At 40.9% G+C, this 19,648-nt stretch overlaps 1 protein-coding gene across 1 annotated transcript in view; it reads left to right on the forward strand.

Annotated features, from left to right (window-relative positions):
* Positions 1-648: 648 nt before the first annotated feature.
* LOC148477514 (lysosomal cobalamin transport escort protein LMBD1-like) overlaps positions 649-19,648 on the forward strand; it is a gene marked incomplete at its 5' end in the record, with an annotated part of 165,751 nt that continues 146,751 nt past the window's right edge. The window contains one exon of the mRNA XM_088456635.1: positions 649-746. Within this exon, the coding sequence (XP_088312761.1) occupies positions 649-746 (98 nt within the window). The remainder of the gene's footprint in view (positions 747-19,648) is intronic.

Consider the following 19,648-nt stretch of genomic DNA (forward strand, 5'->3'; position numbering starts at 1 on the left):
TAAGGAAATTTGTAAGTGACCCTAAACTTTTGAACGGTAGTGTGTATTTATAATATATATTTGTGGCTAGATGTTTTTTTCATTGGTTCCGATAACCAAGGCTTTGGAGTCCCCCCCCCCCCCCCCCCTCTTCAAAATCCTGCATTTGCCATTGACTTTATAGGGGTTGTAAAATTTTAATAACCCACCTTACTTTTTCTTGGCCCACATGCAGCAAACAATGCTCAGATGCTAACATGGGAGTCCACGATTACCTGAAGCTTGCAGATGGGCTGTTTGTTTTTATTGGAATACATTCACCACTGCTCACAGCATAGGAAAATGCAGTATGTTCAGTCTTAATAGAGTAGAATATACTAGGAATTGCTATAGAGAGGATAGCACAATACATAAATAGGGTGTTGTCTTAAATTGACATTTCTTTGTAGTAAGTTTGGGCTCTTTAAAATGCATTTAATGTCAGAATAATTATTCAACTTTTCTTTAAAAAGATTTGTGCTAGCCACAGTTTTATTTCAATATGACAGCTAAATGCTAAATGAGACAAATTATAACAATGCATGGACATGTTTACTATATATATATATATATATATAATATACACATATTACTGACTATAGTTTAATCATTGCTGTTTTCTTTCTTTAGCTTTTTATTCGGTGATCCTATTCTGTGTTTTTTTGTGGATACCATTTGTTTATTTTTACTATGAAGAAAAGGATGAAGAGGACAGTAATCGCTGCTCAGTAAGTTTCTTATGTGGAATGCACCATTTTACTGTATTTTCAAAATGTGATAAACAGTCCTAACTTATGTAGATATACAATGCCTGGAATAAATCTTTGATTCCATTATATGTTTGTTATATCTTTGTTGGCACAAAACAGTTGTGGCATAAACATGCTACTGTCCTTTTCTCATCTTTTTAAGTAATTTGGCAGTCAAAGCAAAGTCTTGTGGAGCATGCAAAGCTTGTGTGCAGAGTACATTGATGGCTTTGTCAATCATTTGTGTCAGCGACCATCCCATTGACAGTGCATTACTCGAGCTACTCAACAGAATGCCATTATGGTGTGCTGAATCAGCATAATTGCAGAATAATGATCACAAAGGAGTTTGTGCTCAGTAGAATATGATGAGTATTGTCAATTTTGTGGAGTTAATGCTTCAGTACTAATTTAAATAATGTTAAATCATTGTTGTGCAGCCAGTTATACGTAAAAAAAAAAAAGCTAACATGTAACAACAATGGTATGTTCTATTAAGTTGTTGATGCCAAAAAAAATGTTCTTCCTTAATTCTAATTGTAAATTTTTTGGTGACAGTCCATATTACAGTGTGAAGTCACAAATAACCAGCAAAATAGTGCACCTAATAGTGCATAAACAGTCAGTTTTCTTGGTCGATTTAAACGATCACTATACCGTTTGATCGTTTAAATCTACCTTTTTTTGCCTCCTCAAACAACCAAACGATGCGTGGGTACGGATGGTCGATATCGACCGTGCATGCAGGCCAACCTGGTCTATTTCGACCAAGATAGCCTGGTTACTATAGGGACTCTCGATCGGTGATCGAGGGTCGTAATAGTAGTTGTGGGAATGGAGCATGTGCTGCATGTTCAATAACGATCATCCAGCACATGCTGGTCGACCAGACAACGATATCTAACCGTGTGTACAGGGGATGTAGTTATAAGACCGGCGACCATCTCCATCCCGACAGCGTAATCCCAGCTAGGGATTTAACATAGGCATCGAAATACCGACGCCGGACCGATCGTCTCTGCCGGGTAAGTATACACTTAGCCCAGGGATGGGCGGGTTAGGTTTAAGGACCCCCGCTGGGATTTAGTTTTAGGCACCCCCTGGAGAAGGTTAGGGTTAGGCACCCTCCAGTGTGCGGAGAGGGGGGTTAGGTTTAGGCACCCATGGGGGGGGAGGTTAGGGTTAGGCACCCCTGATGGTTAGAGGGGAGGGGGGGGAAGGGATAGCATACTTACCACCGGGCGTCGGGATCTTCACCTGTCGGCCTCTCACTGTCGGGATTTTAACTGGCCGCTCTGGTGCCGCCAGTATTTCAATCCCATTGCGTATATGGTCCATTTAGGGCACGGTGCAAAACCTGTTTAGTAACATGTTTATACAATTATCAGTAAGCTGCAGGAAATATCCAGCTCTTGCTTGTTTTGACTAGTTTGCCTGTCATCTATAAAGGACCCCATACGCGGTGCGATTTTTCACACGATGTGGACGATTTCGATCGATCGTAAAGATCAATCGTGCATTTCGTGTGTTGTTTCTTCACCATTACGATGCCGATGCCCGTCCCCACCGCCATCTAGTTGGATCATAGATCTTCCGGGAAAACGGTAAGATTAATTACGATCTATAGTGTACGATGTGACATACATCGTATGCTGTTTGTCACATCGTACACGATAGAGATGCATGTAGCACGGACCAGGAGATCCGAACTACTTGCATCTGTGTCATTGACACACAGCACGGACTGGTCCGTGAGACCAGTCTGTGCTGCTGCAGTAGAAAAAAAAGAAATAGCCTCACCCCACACTCCCAATAGAGCAACCAGTTCCAGGCTTTTAGTGACCCAGTGCTGGGTGTGCTTAAATTCAGGGGACAAACGACATACCCCCGTACTCAAGCGCAACCAGCACCGGGCTAGTCAGAACCAACCCTGGTTGCCAAAATACGGGGGACAAACAACGTAGGGGGTCCCCCGCATTCTGCGCAACCAGAATGGTGCTACCCGGGAATTTTTCTCCCGGGCTGCACCAAGCAGCTTTTACATTGGCAGCACAGAGCGTCCTGTAGGACGCTCTGGCAGCACAGAGCGTCCTGTAGGACGCTCTGGCAGCACAGAGCGTCCTGTAGGACGCTCTGGCTGCACAGAGCGTCCTGTAGGACGCTCTGGCAGCACAGAGCGTCCTGTAGGACGCTCAGCGCTGCTGCTCACCACCCTCCGCGCCGGGTCCTCAGGCACAGAGAACCCCAACCGTTCTCCCGGGAACACCCACCAGCGCTGGAGACCGCTGGCAGTTCTCTGCCACAGCGGGCCACCCGCACTCCCGCTGGACCACCAGGGCTGATAGGAAATTATTTATTTTATTACCTATTTTTATAATGGCTGCATTTTGATTTGACGGCTGCATGATGATGACATCAGCGGCAGCCGGAGATGGGATAGGCTAGGAAAGGCAGAGGAGAGGCAGGTAATATTTAAAACTAAAAAACTCTGCTTATGTCTGAAAGGGGTCTACCTGGGACGCTGTAGTGTGAAAGGGGGGTCTCGACCAAATACCCGGGAATTTGGTCAAGAGAATACTGGTGTACATAAACAATAGTAGATTTTGAAGATATCCGACAACCACCACTACAGTTTTGTTGTTCTTAGCATTAATATAATGCTAGTGCTTTATTTTCCCATTACCAAGTCGACAGAATGCGGAGAGTTCTGTTTGCCATCCAGCTGTAACCACATAAATCCTGCGTAGGTGAAGATGTGATAAATTAACTGTTCATGCACCAAAACTAGCAATCTCATTTGTTTTAATTGTGTTGACTTCATTGGCATTCCAGCTTCATCTGTTTGTGTTCTTTTACAACATTGCTGCCCTTTGCTCCAGCACAGTCTAGTTAGACAAGTTATTTGAATCCATAATTTGATTGTATAATAATAATAATCTCTATTTATGAAGCACATAACATGTTATGTACTGTGGTACATTGAGGGATCCTTAATACAAATTAACTATGAAAATAGTAAACAAAGTAAAGATGGCTAAGGCCAAATTAGTTTCCAGTCTGAAGGACTGATACTGAGTCGCGTGGACCTCTGTTCACGGATGTAAATGGCGAGTTTTTGCATACAGCCCATGCTCAGGATAGCTGGTTACTGACATTACTCTTGCACCTAGGGTTGAGCTGGTGCAAGTGGAGATATTAATAATTATGCAGCATATTATCAGCGGAACAGCTTTCTTCTTGCACACGCACTAAACCCAGCATTAGTTGAATACGACGGTGAGTCACAATTTATCCACGCTTAAGTTATATTACACTTTCTTACTTATCGGTGCTTTCCGTACTAGGTAGCTGTCTCCCCAGTCACTGCTGTGCAAATTTGAACTTGTTACGCCAGTTCATTTGTGACTGCAGTGCAAGAAAAAATGGCTGCCCCACTTGTGATTTGCATGAAAGAAGAGCAGCATGCAGTGATTTGGTTTTTGTGGTCTGAGGGTGTGGCCGGTGCCGATATTTATCGAAGACTTTGTGCACAGTATGGAGAAAGTGTTTTGTTGCAAAGAAGTGTGTATGAATGGATAGAGAGGTTCAAAGAAGGTTGCACAAGTGTCAGCCATGAAGAAGGAGCCGGACGCCCGTCCATGACTGATGAGAACATTGAGCATGCACGTGAACTGATTTTGTTGGATAGACGAGTGACGGGATTATGTGGCAAATCATTTGCAAATCAGTTATGGCTCTGCCTATGCAATAATCCATGACAGACTTTGGTTTCGAAAGGTTTGTACGAGATGGGTACTGAAAAAACTCACGGAAAAGCAGAAGCGTTTAGACATCTGCAAACAAAATGTGGACCAATACTCTAAGGAAGATAAACGTTTCTTAAAATGAATCATTACTGGTGGCGAGACATGGATTCATCACTACAAGCCTGAGAGTAAACGGCAGAGTATGGAATCGAAACCTCCTCAATCGCCGACCAAGAAAAAGTTCAAAAGTCAACCATCAGCTGGAAAATTGATGCTTAGTTTTTTCTGGGATTCTCAAGGGCCAGTATTGGAACATTATCCGGAAAAAGGTTCAACAATCAGCAGTGCTCGTTACAGTGAGATGCTCACTGAAGACCTGAAGCCTAAAATTCAAACAAAATGCAGAGGACTACTATCCAAAGGTGTTGTGGTGCTGCATGACAATGCACAGCTGCACAAGCATCCTTCCTATAGTCCTGATTTTGCCCCATTGGACTAGCACCTGTTTGGTCCCCTGAAAGAAGCCCTAAGAGGACGAAGATTCACGTCTGATGAAGAAGTGAAGACAGCGGTGTATTCGTGGATCGCAGCTCAGCCTAAAACATTTTTTTAATGAGGTAATAAGAAAGCTTGTTGACAGATGGACAAAGTGTATTGAAAAGCAGGGAGAACAATAATGTACGTCATTTCTGAAAGTTGATTAAAATAAATTCTACTGCCAGAGTGCGAATAATTTTTGACTCTCCCTCGTAGATGCATGTATTATTCTAATTTAGTAAATCTGGCTTCCATGTCTGCCTGCAACTACAGCCGACTTCCGTGCGATTCCGAATAGGCTCGTAAGGGTGCGATTCAATCCTCTGCTATGTGTGGCTGCACACATGGCTGAAAATTACGGTTCCCTAACGTTGCACATTTTCTTACACATCTGAGTTGGGTGTTAAAATGTTTTGCTGATGTTCAGGAGGTGCCCGAGTTTTGACCATCCGACACTTTGCGGCCTTCGTTGCTAATTTATTTGCATCCCTAAGATATGTGGGGAACAGTTGTCCATAAGGTTGTACAATAAAAATGCAGGTGGTAGTGGGGCTGCTGTGAGGCAGGAACATTAACAGTCAATATTAAATCACGCATTTGTAATTGGCACTTCTATGCAGTTACTAATGGTGTGCAATGGTTGTAAAAAGGAGAGACCGTGGAATGTATAGACATGAAAGTTGAACTATTAATGTAGAGATATTAAGTCTGTAAGCTGTTGGCTATCATTGCACATTTTGTACGAGATTGCCTAGGACACCCCTAGGTTGGTTGTGCAATCCATTGGAAATTCATGAGGAGCACATTTCAATTGATACAAAATCTGCTGGTATGCTTTTCTGGCAATCTGCTATAAATCATTACAGACATTGCAAAGGCAGTATCTAATAGTGTATACCAGAGCTATTTTTTTTTAAATCTAGGAGCCAGCTTAAAAGTTTAGGGGCTTCACTATCGTCCGCAACCAAATTACACGAAAACTTCTATAAGACCTCATTCATGCCACTTTAATGCCCCTCAGTTTTCCCCACATGCCATTAGACCCTGATTCATGGCCCATCACCAGACTGTCCAATGCTGAAAGCCTTATCTGGGCACATTAAGACCTTGAACTCTGTATTGGCGATTTCCAGGACCCAGATCCAGACCAAAGATTTTGCCTTTTAATGTATATCTTTTGGTATACAATGCATATTGCTCCAGGGTATGTTTTAAATGTATAATAAACGGTAATACACTATATTGGAATTATTTTTAGTTACTTTCTAAGGAAGGAGGAGAAGATGGGTTTTTACATAAATGTATATACTAGTGGCAAGTTATCCCATTATCATGGGTAAAAAAAAATATATTTTTTTATGATCTTGAAATGTAATTGATTTGAACAACTTTGAGTGTGTAACTCAAAATAGAAGCACCTTCTATCCTGTTTTTATTTATGCTTCTTAATTGCACTGTTTGATAACACTATATAGTAGAGTGGCTCTGGTATTTTGCGCAGTAGGATTTTCTGTTTTAGTATGCCCCCAATTAATTTTGCCACACCACACTGCACCTAATGCATAGTATGCCATATCACAGTGCACCCAATACATAGTATTCCACACCACACTGCACCCAATACATAGTATTCCACACCACAGTGCATCCAAAATGTGTCAATGTGTATAGGGAGACAAGGCTGCTGTCCCTGCATTTCCTGTCTGGGCTGGGAACTGAGACACCAGCAGGATGACCTGGCTGGGTCTCACTGATTCTCATAGTTGGGAAAGTACCTGAATTACTTCTAGCTGGGCAGCTGCAGGAGCACTGGGGAGAAGATTATGTTGAGCTCAACCTCGTGAAGGTGACATGGTCTGTCAAGGAGTCCTGGGAGCTGGTCTCATTCAGCAGCCCTGGCCTGCTCTGCCCCTGCTATTACTGACAAGTTTGCATTCGTAAGAACTCCTGCAGTATGAGCAGCTCGCAGAACTTCCTGATAAACCAGCCCATGCTTGCCAGAAGTATTTTACGTGAGTGACGGTCACACAATGGGTGTAGTAGGTATTACTGCAAAAAACTTTATACACGTTGTCATTATGGGGTACTGTGTGTAGGATTTTGAGGACAAAAATGAATTTATTCCATTTTGGAATAAGGTTGTAACATAACAAAATGTGGAAAAAGTGAAGCGTAGTGAATACTTTCTGGATGCACTGTATAAACTTGTTTTTATGAGTACTTGTTGAAGTCCTATAGTAAGAAGGACCACTGGAATTGGTCTATACCTATCTTACCCTACAGCCTTGGTTCACCTCTGTGCTCGGCTGCTGTGTGCGGTGATCGGCAGTGCAGGTGTGTCGGGGCCGGTGCTCAGTCATGCACTGTGTCTTGTCAGCCCGCAGCAGGGTGAACTTCTCTTGGTTGGTCTCAGCGGGGTTCGTCACACTGGCTCCCCGACTTCTCTAGAAAAGTTAATGCCAGAAATCTCCGGTGCATGCTCTGACTAGCAATACTTCCAAGAATAGAAGGGGGAAGCAGCTGGGAACAGCATCATCAGAGCGGTGCTAAAGCTGTGAGGAGAACTCCTGCAGGACCTGTGCAAATTTGAAAACCGAGCTACCAATCCCAAAATGGTGGCGAGTTCTCATTTGCATGACTACTGCTGGATGCGATAGTCATGTAGTATGGAGTTCATTTCTAAACAAAACCTCCACTGATGGGCAGAGATCCCTGCAAATCCTGTCATCAGGTGTAACATTTTAGTCGCTATGGTGACCTGTTGCCTCGGATTTGTCTAGCCCTGAAGTATTCAATGTTTTATAAATTTAGTCATCTGAAGTAAACCAATAAATCTCTGTGCTAATAAAATCTATCATTAACGATACCCGCTAAAAGCTAGACTCAACAGTTCACTAGAACAAATGAAATGCCTAAAACATGTTTTCATGGTTTGTAGTCAAAAGGTTGATAATGACAATATCGACATTCGGAACACCACAATGTCCACAGCTATGATGTTGATTGTCAATGTTGTCATTGGTGTTAGGCTGCTGGTAGGAGGGTTAGAGTTTGGCTGCGGAGGGAGGATAGGAGTAGTCTGCGGGGTTAGGGTTAGCCATTAGAGGGAAGGTTAGGGATAGGAGAGAAATACTCACCAAAACGTCAGATGTTCGGAGGTCAATTGCATGACTGGCGGTATCCTGAAGATGCAGCTGCAGCCATTGGGATTAGGTGAGTTAACGCTGTGCTTAGTCATTGTCTACTTGTTGATCGTTGACATGGTTAACGTCGACATTGTCATGTCTACATGATTTATATCGACATTGACTGTTGCCATATCATACCCAACATCGTTTTCATGCACCCCATCATTTAGATATGCAAACTTGGTGCAAAATAAGTTTTGGCATAAACGGGCCAAAACCCGTTCTGATGCACACAGAAACACGATTTGTGGTAGAATATTTTACCCTTTTGAGGTATGCGAATTGGAGTGTAGGCATGTCTAATCACTGATGAGTTTGAGAAATTAAATATTTATAATTACACAGAATTAGGCAGAAATACAGCAAATAATTATTTTCACATTGTACAGTGCCTATAGAAAATAATCATACCCTGTATAAAGTCTTTATCTTTTATCACATTACACACTGGAAAGTAAAATAAATTAAATGGGACGTTTTCCTACTTTATTTTACGCATTTTACCTTATAACATTGGGCTCAATCCAATTACCCGAACTTATGGCGTATTGAGGCTAGATGTATGAGGACACATCTGTATTCTGCATTTATTTTAAAGCTCTTTTGTTTTTGTATATGAAATGTAGATTACAGCAGCATATGTGTAGCTGTCCCATGTAAACAGAAAAATATTAAATATAGTTTTTTTCAGAGCTTAATTTAAAAATTCCGCAGCTGTAGTACTTTTATCCTGATATGTTGAATTGCCCTTACATTTTAAGAGAGTCCTTTTTTTTTTCCCCTTTTTTAAACTGTGTGAGCATGCATTTATTAGGTTACTTTTCTCTGTTCAACGTTATGCATATCTTCTGTTTTAATGTGCTATATAATCTATACCAAACTCTGACATGTAGACTCAGGCCACCTGTAAAAATCCTTGTATTATGGCAAGGTTACAACATCTTAATGGGTTTCTTAGCACAAGAGCAGAGTACACTTGATGGGGACACCCTCAAGGCTTGACTGAAATAAAATTAAACTGAATGAATAACTGCAAATTTAGAATACAATTAGAAAAAATGTAGAATATTTAAACCATCAGGCACATTATGGCACTAAGCAGCAGTGTACATTGCATTGACCTCTAAATGGAAAATCTACTTTTAAAAGTGTATGTAACTTGAATTGTTTTGTATATTCACCTTTTTATAGTTTGTTTATTAGCAGTGACGTAAACTACATATACCCCAGAGCTATAACTCAGTTTAATGACCAGCTTCATGAGTCTTTGGTCCTTGAGAGATTGTATCTGTCACAAAACTGTGTGAAAGATGCCATACATGTTCCTGATTCTTGGTGGGTTCGCGTTCTGTTTTTACCAAATCTGTACACTGAGGCACAATATCCCTCTTGTACTGTATTTGATGTGGCTTGGTTGATTGGAAAAAAATAGATGAGTTTAAACATTCGTTTTAATGTGCTCATAAACAAAAATAGTTTGTCAGCATGACCATAGCATTTAAAATGTTTCCCTGGTCACTGCAGTTATCCTATGACTTTATATTTATACATTCATTGCTATATATAATTTTATATGGAACCGCCATAGTGGTCTGCCAACAGTCAAGAACCTTACCCCAATAATAGGGCTAGACAAGGGATTAGTGTTGCCAATATATCATTGGTGGTGTTCTATTATTAATTGAAGTAAGCTTTTTATGTATATGTCATTGTCTTTTACATTTTAAGCAAAATAAATTAGCAATTTCCACTAAAAGCTGTTGTACTACTCTCTGGCTGCTTCTGGTGCAAGGGTCACATTATAGGACCTGACTGTATAAAGGCCTACCATCTACTCATTGAAGATACCATCCCCTCCATTCCACTACCCCAACGGGAGAACTCCAAAGTATGGCGATCAATTATATATAAAAGAAGTACCAGTATTGGACTCTTTAAGGATAAAAATTCTAAATTTTTTCATCTGTGGTGCCTTCTGGACATTTTTGTGTGTGTGTGATATTTTTGCAGTGAAATGATATGTATTAAAATATATGTAAATGTGTTTTTGGAATGATATATCATGTTTTTATTAGTGTAATATATGTAAAGTTGGGTTGTTAAATGCTCATGATTTTGACATATAACAAGCAGTTGCTAATTACTTGTGAAACATAGTATGTTAAAGGAAATGGTTAATTGATGATGCCGGCTATAAAAAAAAATTCTCCGGACCACTGTTTCCGGACACTCCCACTGACTAAGTCCAACTCTGTGACGAAATGCATTTGGGAACTGAGGTGACACCATCTATTGCTCCAGCCAGCACAAAGAAAAAAAGGCCTGTTCCCGCAACTATCTCTAGCGGTCAGACGGAGCATAGGATCTCCTGCTGTGCCGTCTCTATTTGAGCCCTACCCATTATGCTTATATGTTCGGATACAATGTGAGTGTTCTCAATGAGATTGTAATAAATATTTTTTTGTTACTTGGTTCTCGATGTTGCGCTCCCTTTTCTTTTGCCCTATATCACTTACGGCTCAGGAGGTGAACTAAGGAGGAGAGCTGCAATCAGCACTAAAGAACCTATCTATAAAAGAGCTGGTTGAAAATAAGTCTTTTCTATTTTACAGAGGAACTTTTGCGCATTGGACATCTTTCTAGCTCTGTATATACTACTGTTCAAAAGTTTGGGGTCACTTAGAAATTTCCTTATTTTTGAAAGAAAATTGCTTTTTTTTTTTTTTTTAATGAAGATCACATTCAATTAATCAGAAATACACTCTATATACATTGTTAATGTGGTAAATGACTATACTAGCTGCAAACATCTGGTTTTTAAAATAATATCTACATAGGTGTATAGAGGCCCATTTCCAGCAACAATCACTCCAGTGTTCTAATGGTACATTGTGTTTGCTAAGCGCGTTAGGATAATGGATGATTAGCAAATGCTTGTGCAATTATGTTAGCACAGCTGAAAACGGGTTTGCTCGTCCTTTGAGCTAGTGGAGTATCTGGAGCATCTCATTTGTGGGTTCGATTATACTCTCCAAATGGCCAGAAAAGAGAACTTTCATGTGAAACTGTACACTCTGTTCTTGTTCTTAGAAATGATGGCTATTTCATGTGAGAAATTGCTAACAAACTGAACATTTCCTACAATGATGTGTACTACTCCCTTCAAAGAACAGTACAAACAGGCTCTAACCAGAGTAGAAAGAGAAGTGGGAGGCCCCTGGTGCACAACTGTGCAAGAAGACAAGTAAATTTTTTCCCCCTCCTATTTAAAGTCTTTAAACGTAACTTAACACTATGATGGTCTAATTAATGTGTTATGACCTCAGAGTAACACCAGGGTTTGTGAGCCTAGATATCTTCCTTTTTGGCTGACAAAAATATAAACTCTTCTGAGGTGAGGTTCTGGCCAGGCTAGGAGCGATTCTTACTGAGTTTGGAGCAGGAGCCGTAATTAATTAATTTATGCATTTTGTTTTTGTGGTTAGCCTAAAGGGTGTGAAAGGAGAAATTTAGTCATGTAATGTTTTACAGGGGACCACAAAGCATTTTCCTCCTCACAAAAGACCTAACCTTTCAAGGGGGTGTCCTTCATATCTTCTGTATGGGAAGATTCATTTACTGTATACATTTATTCATTTGGACCATTTTATTTATTTTCATCATGTGCACATTTCCACTCAAGCTACATTCACAAAGTATAAAGAGGTTGACTTTCCAGGGCATGTACTAAAAAAAAATGGAAGTGAGCTCATTAACACAAAAGTTCTGTGTGCATGCAATGGGTTAGGGATTGCCTTTTAAAGAAACATTGCAGCAGTCCGTTAACAATTACTTAATACTTTTCTAGCTCTATTCTGACACAGATGAGAGAGAGTCAGTTAGACCGACCTCTGCTACATTACAGCCTCTTTTAAATAGATTTTCCAGGTTTTGTTCCGCTCTAACAGTCCAGCTTTTAAGCATATCCATGCTTGAACACAGGTGGCTTAATTTGTACCTCAGTCAATTTTACTTCTGTGTTCAACTATGAATATCCTTCAAACCTGGACTATTAAGGTGCCTTGAGGGCTGAGTTTGGGAACCACTGGTAGTCTCTTGAAGATTGTGGTTTGGGCATGATGCCTTATGTGACCTTAGATCAGTGGCAATCAATACCTATAAAGGGTGGATGGTGTGCACACCCTGCACTGAGAACTAGACCCACAGTGTCTACAGGGCACCCCCACCCCACCACAGTGCATAAACCATTACACCATCTTCCGTGTGTTATCTTCAAAAAGGTGGAACAAGTATTGGCAAAGACTAGAGTGCCTTAGCGATTTCTGCACATGACATCTTAACAAATATCACATATAAGATGGCACTGATAGCAGAGGGGTGGGGCATTGCATATGGCCCCCAGATGTGAATATGTCTCAGATCTGTATATAAGGAATATACATCTTCTGCTTCACTTTATCTTTTGAAAAGTTCAGGTTAAAAGTAAAGTGTCACAAACTGGCTATAATCTGCTGATGCACAAAGTTTCTGTTTTTTAAATTGTCTGTAAGGACAGTGTATTTCCCCCAATGCTGATATGAAAGTATTGTGTTTTGTTCACAAACTGAGTGTGACTGTCTGCAGATTATCTTTCAGAATCAGGGATGTATTTATTAAAGCTAAAACCATGCAGAAATGGCTGTTTCTGTATGGTTTAACTATACTTGCAATTTAGGAAATACTGAACGCCTGAGGTATCTGATCTCTTGCATTGGTTAAACTAAAGCTGCAGTCCCCATTTTTCTCGATGGGAGATGCACTCTGGGACAGTTTACCAAGCTCAGTAAAAATAATTTAATTTGCAGCTCTTGACCCCGATAGCCAACTCCATCTTCAAAGCATCGTCAGAAAGAGACCTTCAAATGTACAGGGTCAGATCTGGCAGTAAAGTGATCAATTTGTAGCAGACCTGTTCGCTGGGACACGGTCCTGTTGCAGCTAATGTGCCAGGAGTTTATTGTTAAATGCACAGTTAAAAAAAAATAAAAAAATCTTAGTGCTGCAATTTAGGAGATGACCCGTCAATTGCATTGTTTTGGTGAATATGCATTTTATTTCTCGTTAGACCAGTTTTATAATAAGCAAGGGTTTTTGGACTTCTAAACTAATCGTTTTATTTTTTTTCTGGCATGAATGATGCACACATGGGTGCATTTATGGGGGACTTTGAACAATACAATGGGTTGTAATACTGTATGGTGTATGATCATGACCTTCGCTTTCTTCCACAATGAAAGAATTGCAAGCTGTGCAAAGTAGTCACTGTGGTGCCATGGAGGAAGTGGAAATGGTTCTCTGCTCATTTAGATACAATTATCAGAGCTTTTTTTCTTATTTAGAAAAGGTACCAGTACAAAACTACTTGTATAAATTGTTACAAGATCTATTTTAGCTTCCATATGTTGGACACGTCCTTAGACACTTATTTTATTCATTTCTCTAATGATTTCACAGATTTTTACTTTTACAGAACTAGGTATATTAATGAAAAAGATGTCAAATTGCAAACTGCTGAGTAACACCAGAAATAAGAGGTATAGGGAAATGCTACCTAGAGTGGGACATTCAGGAGGATATATAAAAGGAGAAAATATAAAACATGCCTTTAAGCTGGGTACACACTGATGGATATATCACCCGTTCGGCGATATAGCTATAGTGCATCGCCGGGTGTATACAGCGGACATGTCTGTGAACGATGTCGTTCAGACATATCCGATCTGCTGTGCAGCACACCAGATGGGCGATAGATCTGAAAGATACAGATGTGCCCACATATAGTACATCTACCCTCGGCACACAACGCGGGAGCTCAGTGTGATTCAGTAACACAGAGCATCTTTCCGTAAGTCTTTTTGCCTTCAAATGCGTCTTATTCGAACCATAATGCGAATAGATGACACAAGCAGCTTCTGTTTAAAATGATATGCAGCATGCCTATGTTCTCTAAGCGAATCCGGGTGTATCTGCATGCCTAATGCTACATTACATTGTCAGCGGCTGTAACACTGTAACGTATTGTTTAGCATGCAGATACACCTGCAGACGCACAGAGAACATAGGCATACCGCATATCGTTTTAATCAGCAGAAGCTGCTTGTGCTATCTATTCGCAGTGTTGTGCGATAAGATGCATTTGAAGTTAAGATGCTCAGCGCTACTAAGTCACGCCACAGCATGGTATGACTAGAAGGGCTGTTTAATGCGCCAGGAGGCTAGATGTATGTGGACCCATCTCTATACTGGTCATCTGCTGGTGTGTACGGGTGATCCGCCAATCGCCCGTACACATGCTGCGGGGCCCAGCTGTGATTGACAGCTCAACTGGACGGGCAATTTAAGAGCCCCCCAATTTCAGCTGTCAAGCTTGGCACATTGAAGCAACAGTAGCAGATGTGTAAATTTATCCCTTTTACGTTGCACAAATGCAGATAAGCAGGATAGCATACATATAATTGTGCAAATCATGCAGCAATCATTACAAAGATGCAGATATTATCCTGGAAAATAAAATGTTATCAAAATTATATTACCAGGTATAGTCAAGTCTATCATTTATAGTTGGAGTAAACTCACATGGGTATGGTCTGATTAACCAAATTGACCTTAAATATGTTGTTAATTTATCTGTTATTTAGAGTAATGTAACTACCTACGATAGGCTTTGTTAGGGTACAGATATTAAGACACAGAAGAGAATACATACCAGCAAGAATTTTCATACTGTTTCTGACAACTTCCCTGTCTGAATGCCACAAGATGTCACAAAAATGTTAAAACTTCTGTAATAAAATATCTAGTCTGTTTTTTTTGGTTCTGCTGTCTTAAGCTGGGTACACACTGAGCTATGTCTACCCAGCCGATATGCCGGGCCAACGGGCCTACATATCGAATCCTGGGTACACATCAGAACGATGTAATGAACGACGGAACAATCACTCGTTCTGTCCTTCATTGTACTGCATTGCACCGCATGCGATATAGTCAGGTTTTGCAGTACATCAAACCTGACGACGTCGCATGCGATGGCGGGTGCGCATATCGTGCATACACACTGCACGATAGCCACGATTTGTCATTCCGATAGGACCATCGGTGTGTGTCATGTTTTTTTTTTTTTAACAGCCATACAATATCAATTCTATAATTTTATATTTAGAGAGGTGTACTGCGATAACTGTTGCACATTGTCAAACATGATTAAAGACTCCTTTGGATTACCATACCAAAAAAACATTGATTTGCGTGTGTGTTATACCCCTATCAGATCACTAATGGCGGGTCGCATCCGGGATTTGTGCACGCGTCGATCCTGGGTGCAACCTGCCAGAGACCCCATTCAGACTGGTGGCCTGCCCCGCCATTACGTGGTGAGCCGGTGCTTGGAGATGATCTCCTCTCCCTATGCAGTAAACTGGACCTGGGTCGCCTTGACCCGGCTTACCCGTTCCCACCGCATTAGGAGCTGGTTTGAATTCGTACTTGACCCTGCTCGCTACCCGAGTTGAAATGCCTGGTTGTTTCAACTGGCCCCTTTCACACTGTGCAGTAACCCAGGTTGCTGCGCGTTTATGTGCTGTAACCCGGGTTATTTGAGGCAGTGTGAAAGGGGTATTCTTATTAACAAACTACTGTATTGAGGAACCTAAATATTCTATAGTTCTGAAAAATGGAGAGTATGACATATGGTCTGCTTTTCGAAAACATTTATTAAAAAAAAAAAAATTACACAGATCATGCTTGCTTTTGGAATGCTAGCGTACTATTTTAATATGGAACATGACATCAGTTTTACATAAAGAGTTTACAGTGCTAACGAGAAATTAAAGTGGTCACTCACCTACAGATGACTAATGCTGGGTACACCCCTGGCCAACCCACCAACCTATCCAACAATTTGATTATTGCATATACACTTAGTAATCGTTCAAGCAATATATTTGCAATATATCTGGCTGTCAATAGGTCAGCCTTACAGACAGCCAAATATATCTGCTAGATATATCTTTACAGGCTGGGCCGATCAGATATGTCTGAACAGCATAGTTCACAGACAAATCAGATGTACATACCCGCCGATGCACTACAGATATATTGCATATTCAGTGGAATGGGTGATAGATCTGTCAATATGTACCCGGCATAAGTTATTGGCTTGTTCTTTATTCTTTCTAGTTTTCTCTTGTACTTTTGACTGCATATATGAAGGCATGACTGGCTAGCAGATAAGTAATATAGAAAAAACAAAAAAAATCTGTGAATCGTATAGAATAACACTATAGACTTTTGGGTCTACAGTACGAGACCACTTTTGTCAGATTTTTATCAGATTTCTGATCTTTTTATGATACATGGGTATTGACAACATATGCCCTTTTTGCTAAGAAAGTAAATTATTACATAGACTGTGTCTTCCTGTTTAGTATAGATAATTTCACTGGGAGGAGGAAAACATGGACATGACCTTCAAAATAAAGTATGGTTACAGAGATGGGCAAAAATACTGCATCAAATGTTCTTTTGTTTCTGCACTTGTTTCTTAGTATTCCTGATGTGGGGAAGCAAATCACTGCACTAGGTTTACTACTTTAATTTCATTTAAAAAAAAAAAAAAAAAAACTACGCCATATAATGTATGTGAATATCTTATTTCAGGATAATTGTAATCCCGTTTATACACAGTCAAGTCGCATTATTATGACCACCTCCTACATTTGTCGTTGGCAGCACGTAGCCCATGAAGTAAGTCACGTGCCGTGCTGTGTGCTGGCTTGGTGGATATATAAGTTGTACGATAGGCTGTCTGCACACATATCGCTCATTGCTGTCATGGGTAAAAGGGGCGATTTATCAGAGCTGCAAAAAAGGATGATTATTGTCTTTTGGACCAAAGGTGGCAGTATTTCTGAAACATCGCAGTTTGTGAACTGTTTGCGTGCTGCTGTTGTGAAGGTGTAACGTGACTAGACAAATGGCACCATTGCGAATAACTGACATTGAAACTGCAACATACCATGGGTGAATGTCTGCTACGAAAGTGCGTGAGGGCCAACCGACACGCTACAGTGGAGCAGGTCATTGTCAGAATGAACCTGGGGGCCACCAGGAGTGTCTAAAAGGACAGTTCATGTCTGTTTCAGAAATAGACCTCCGCTGATTGGGGAAGGGTTGCCTTCTCCGATGAGTCAGACGAGAAACATTGGAGAACAAGCACCCTGCAACCATTGTTGAAAGAACATAAGCTGGTGGTGGCAGTGTTATGGTCTGGGGAAAGTTTTTTTCATGGCATTATCTGAGCCCACTCATCCATTTGGAAGGCACCCTCAACCAATTTGGTTATGAATCCATCCTTGCAGATCTCTTGAACAAGAGGTCTTTCTGCATAAGACCAATGACATTCACTGTGACTTAATTGGAAACTAAGTGTCAGGGATCAAAGAACTTCCTCATATTGTCTACCCTGAGCCAGATAGGATCTTCCAGCAAGACAATGCGACATGTCACACAGCTAGAAATGTCCGACAGTGGTTGGACGAGCACGGCCAAGGCTTCCAAGTACTTCCCTGGCCCCTTATTTCCCCGGACTTTAACCAAACTGAGCATCTGTGGGACAGCCTCGATCGTTGTGTTTGCTCTATGGACGCTCTACCGCACACCCTCCAGCAGCTGTGGAATGCACTGCAGTCAGCATAGCTCCAGATACCTCTGCCAACCTACCAGCACCTTTGAGTCACTACAAGCCCGTCTAGCTGCTGTCCGTGCTGCACACAACGGTTAGTCTGTCTATTAGCTGGTGGTCATAATAATGTGACTTGACTGTATATATTGATTATTGGCGCATTGCATGTAGAATAGTTATTCACAATGAAAAATGGAAATGTTATTTTTGAATGGGACACTTGAATGATTATAATTATAGTTTGATATCGGAGTTTTGAAGATTTGTCTCAATAAAACATAACTTTTAATGATCTATTTAAAATAAACGCAAAATATAAAAGATTACTTAAAAAAGGTTGAAGTAACAGTATGTGCCAATTATCCATTATAGATACCTTTATAAGTTTGGAGGCTAGGTTGAAAAACGTAGTTGAGTATCTTATGCAGTCTGGAAAATGGTTAGACCAAGTCGTTCTTTTGAGAGAGGTTTTTTTTTTTTTTTTTTTTGTACCAGGGGAGGTATACCAGAACATGGGCAAGCTGAGGCTTAATTACTAATGCTCTTTTTCTTCTGTGATTCATAGGGCTATTGTGTAAGCTTATAATCTGTGTTAGGTAGTAACATTGCCTTAGAAGTGGAACTGAAATATTGCTCACTATTATTAATAGTATATAATATTAATATTGCATTTCTGTCCAAGACACAGGCAAAGTCATATGGGATGCATTTGGCATCCCGGCGGTCGGGATGCTGACACTTGCATTACTCGACCGGCGAGATGCCAAAGGTAATTAGCGGTGTTAGGTTTAGGCACTAAGGGGATAAGGTTAGGTTTAGGGTGTGGGAAGGGGGAGGTTAGGGTAAGGCACCAAAGAGGGAGGGTTAGCATACCGACCAACAAGTGTCTGTATGTTAACCCTGTCGGGATCCCGGCGTCAGGATTCTGACTGCTGGGACCCCGACTGTCTGCATACCATACCAAACCCAAGCAATATATGGTATAGTTCTTACAGAGATTGGAGAATGTGTGCATATCTAATAGTCAATACTATTGGTACCCCTTGCCAGAAGGTAATGCATCTGTATACATTTATTATTCCGGATTTCAGACAGGTGTGCATGCAATTATCGCTTATGTCGTGTGAGGTTAGTAGTGGATTTATCATGGGAGTTTAATAGGGGTTGGGGGTCAAGTATCGGTGACCAAACAAGGGCTACAATGACTACGACCAGTATGCTGGAACACATTATGCATCCCCAAAGGCTTTTGTCCGATTAAACTGTATCTGTGCATGGTACAGTATGATGACTGGATAATACTTTGACTTTCTTGCAGTGAGAAGCGTGTATCCACGTATCTTTGCCAGCCAAAATTCATTGAGGTCGCTTTAGTCAACAGGACTTTGTAAGGACCTTCGAATCGTGGGTCCAATCTTTTTCTCACGTGTTTCTTTACGACCACCCACTCACCAGACTCCTGGTCATGGGTTTCTCCTGAGAAATGTGGATCTGGAATAGTCAGACACCTGGTAGTGTACTTTGGTTAGTTATTGTTGCAAGTGAATGACATACTGTATCAAATCTGCATGTTCATGCTGCAATTGCTTAGGGAAATAACATCCTGTTCTAGCTGGAGACCCAAACAGTATCTCAAAGTGGATAAATTTATGCTTCCTACTGGGACTATGCCTGACTGAAAACCGTGCCAAG

This window comes from Taudactylus pleione, unplaced genomic scaffold (genome assembly GCF_031769625.1).
Source record: "Taudactylus pleione unplaced genomic scaffold, aTauple2 ptg000710l, whole genome shotgun sequence".
Lineage (NCBI taxonomy): Eukaryota > Metazoa > Chordata > Amphibia > Anura > Myobatrachidae > Taudactylus > Taudactylus pleione.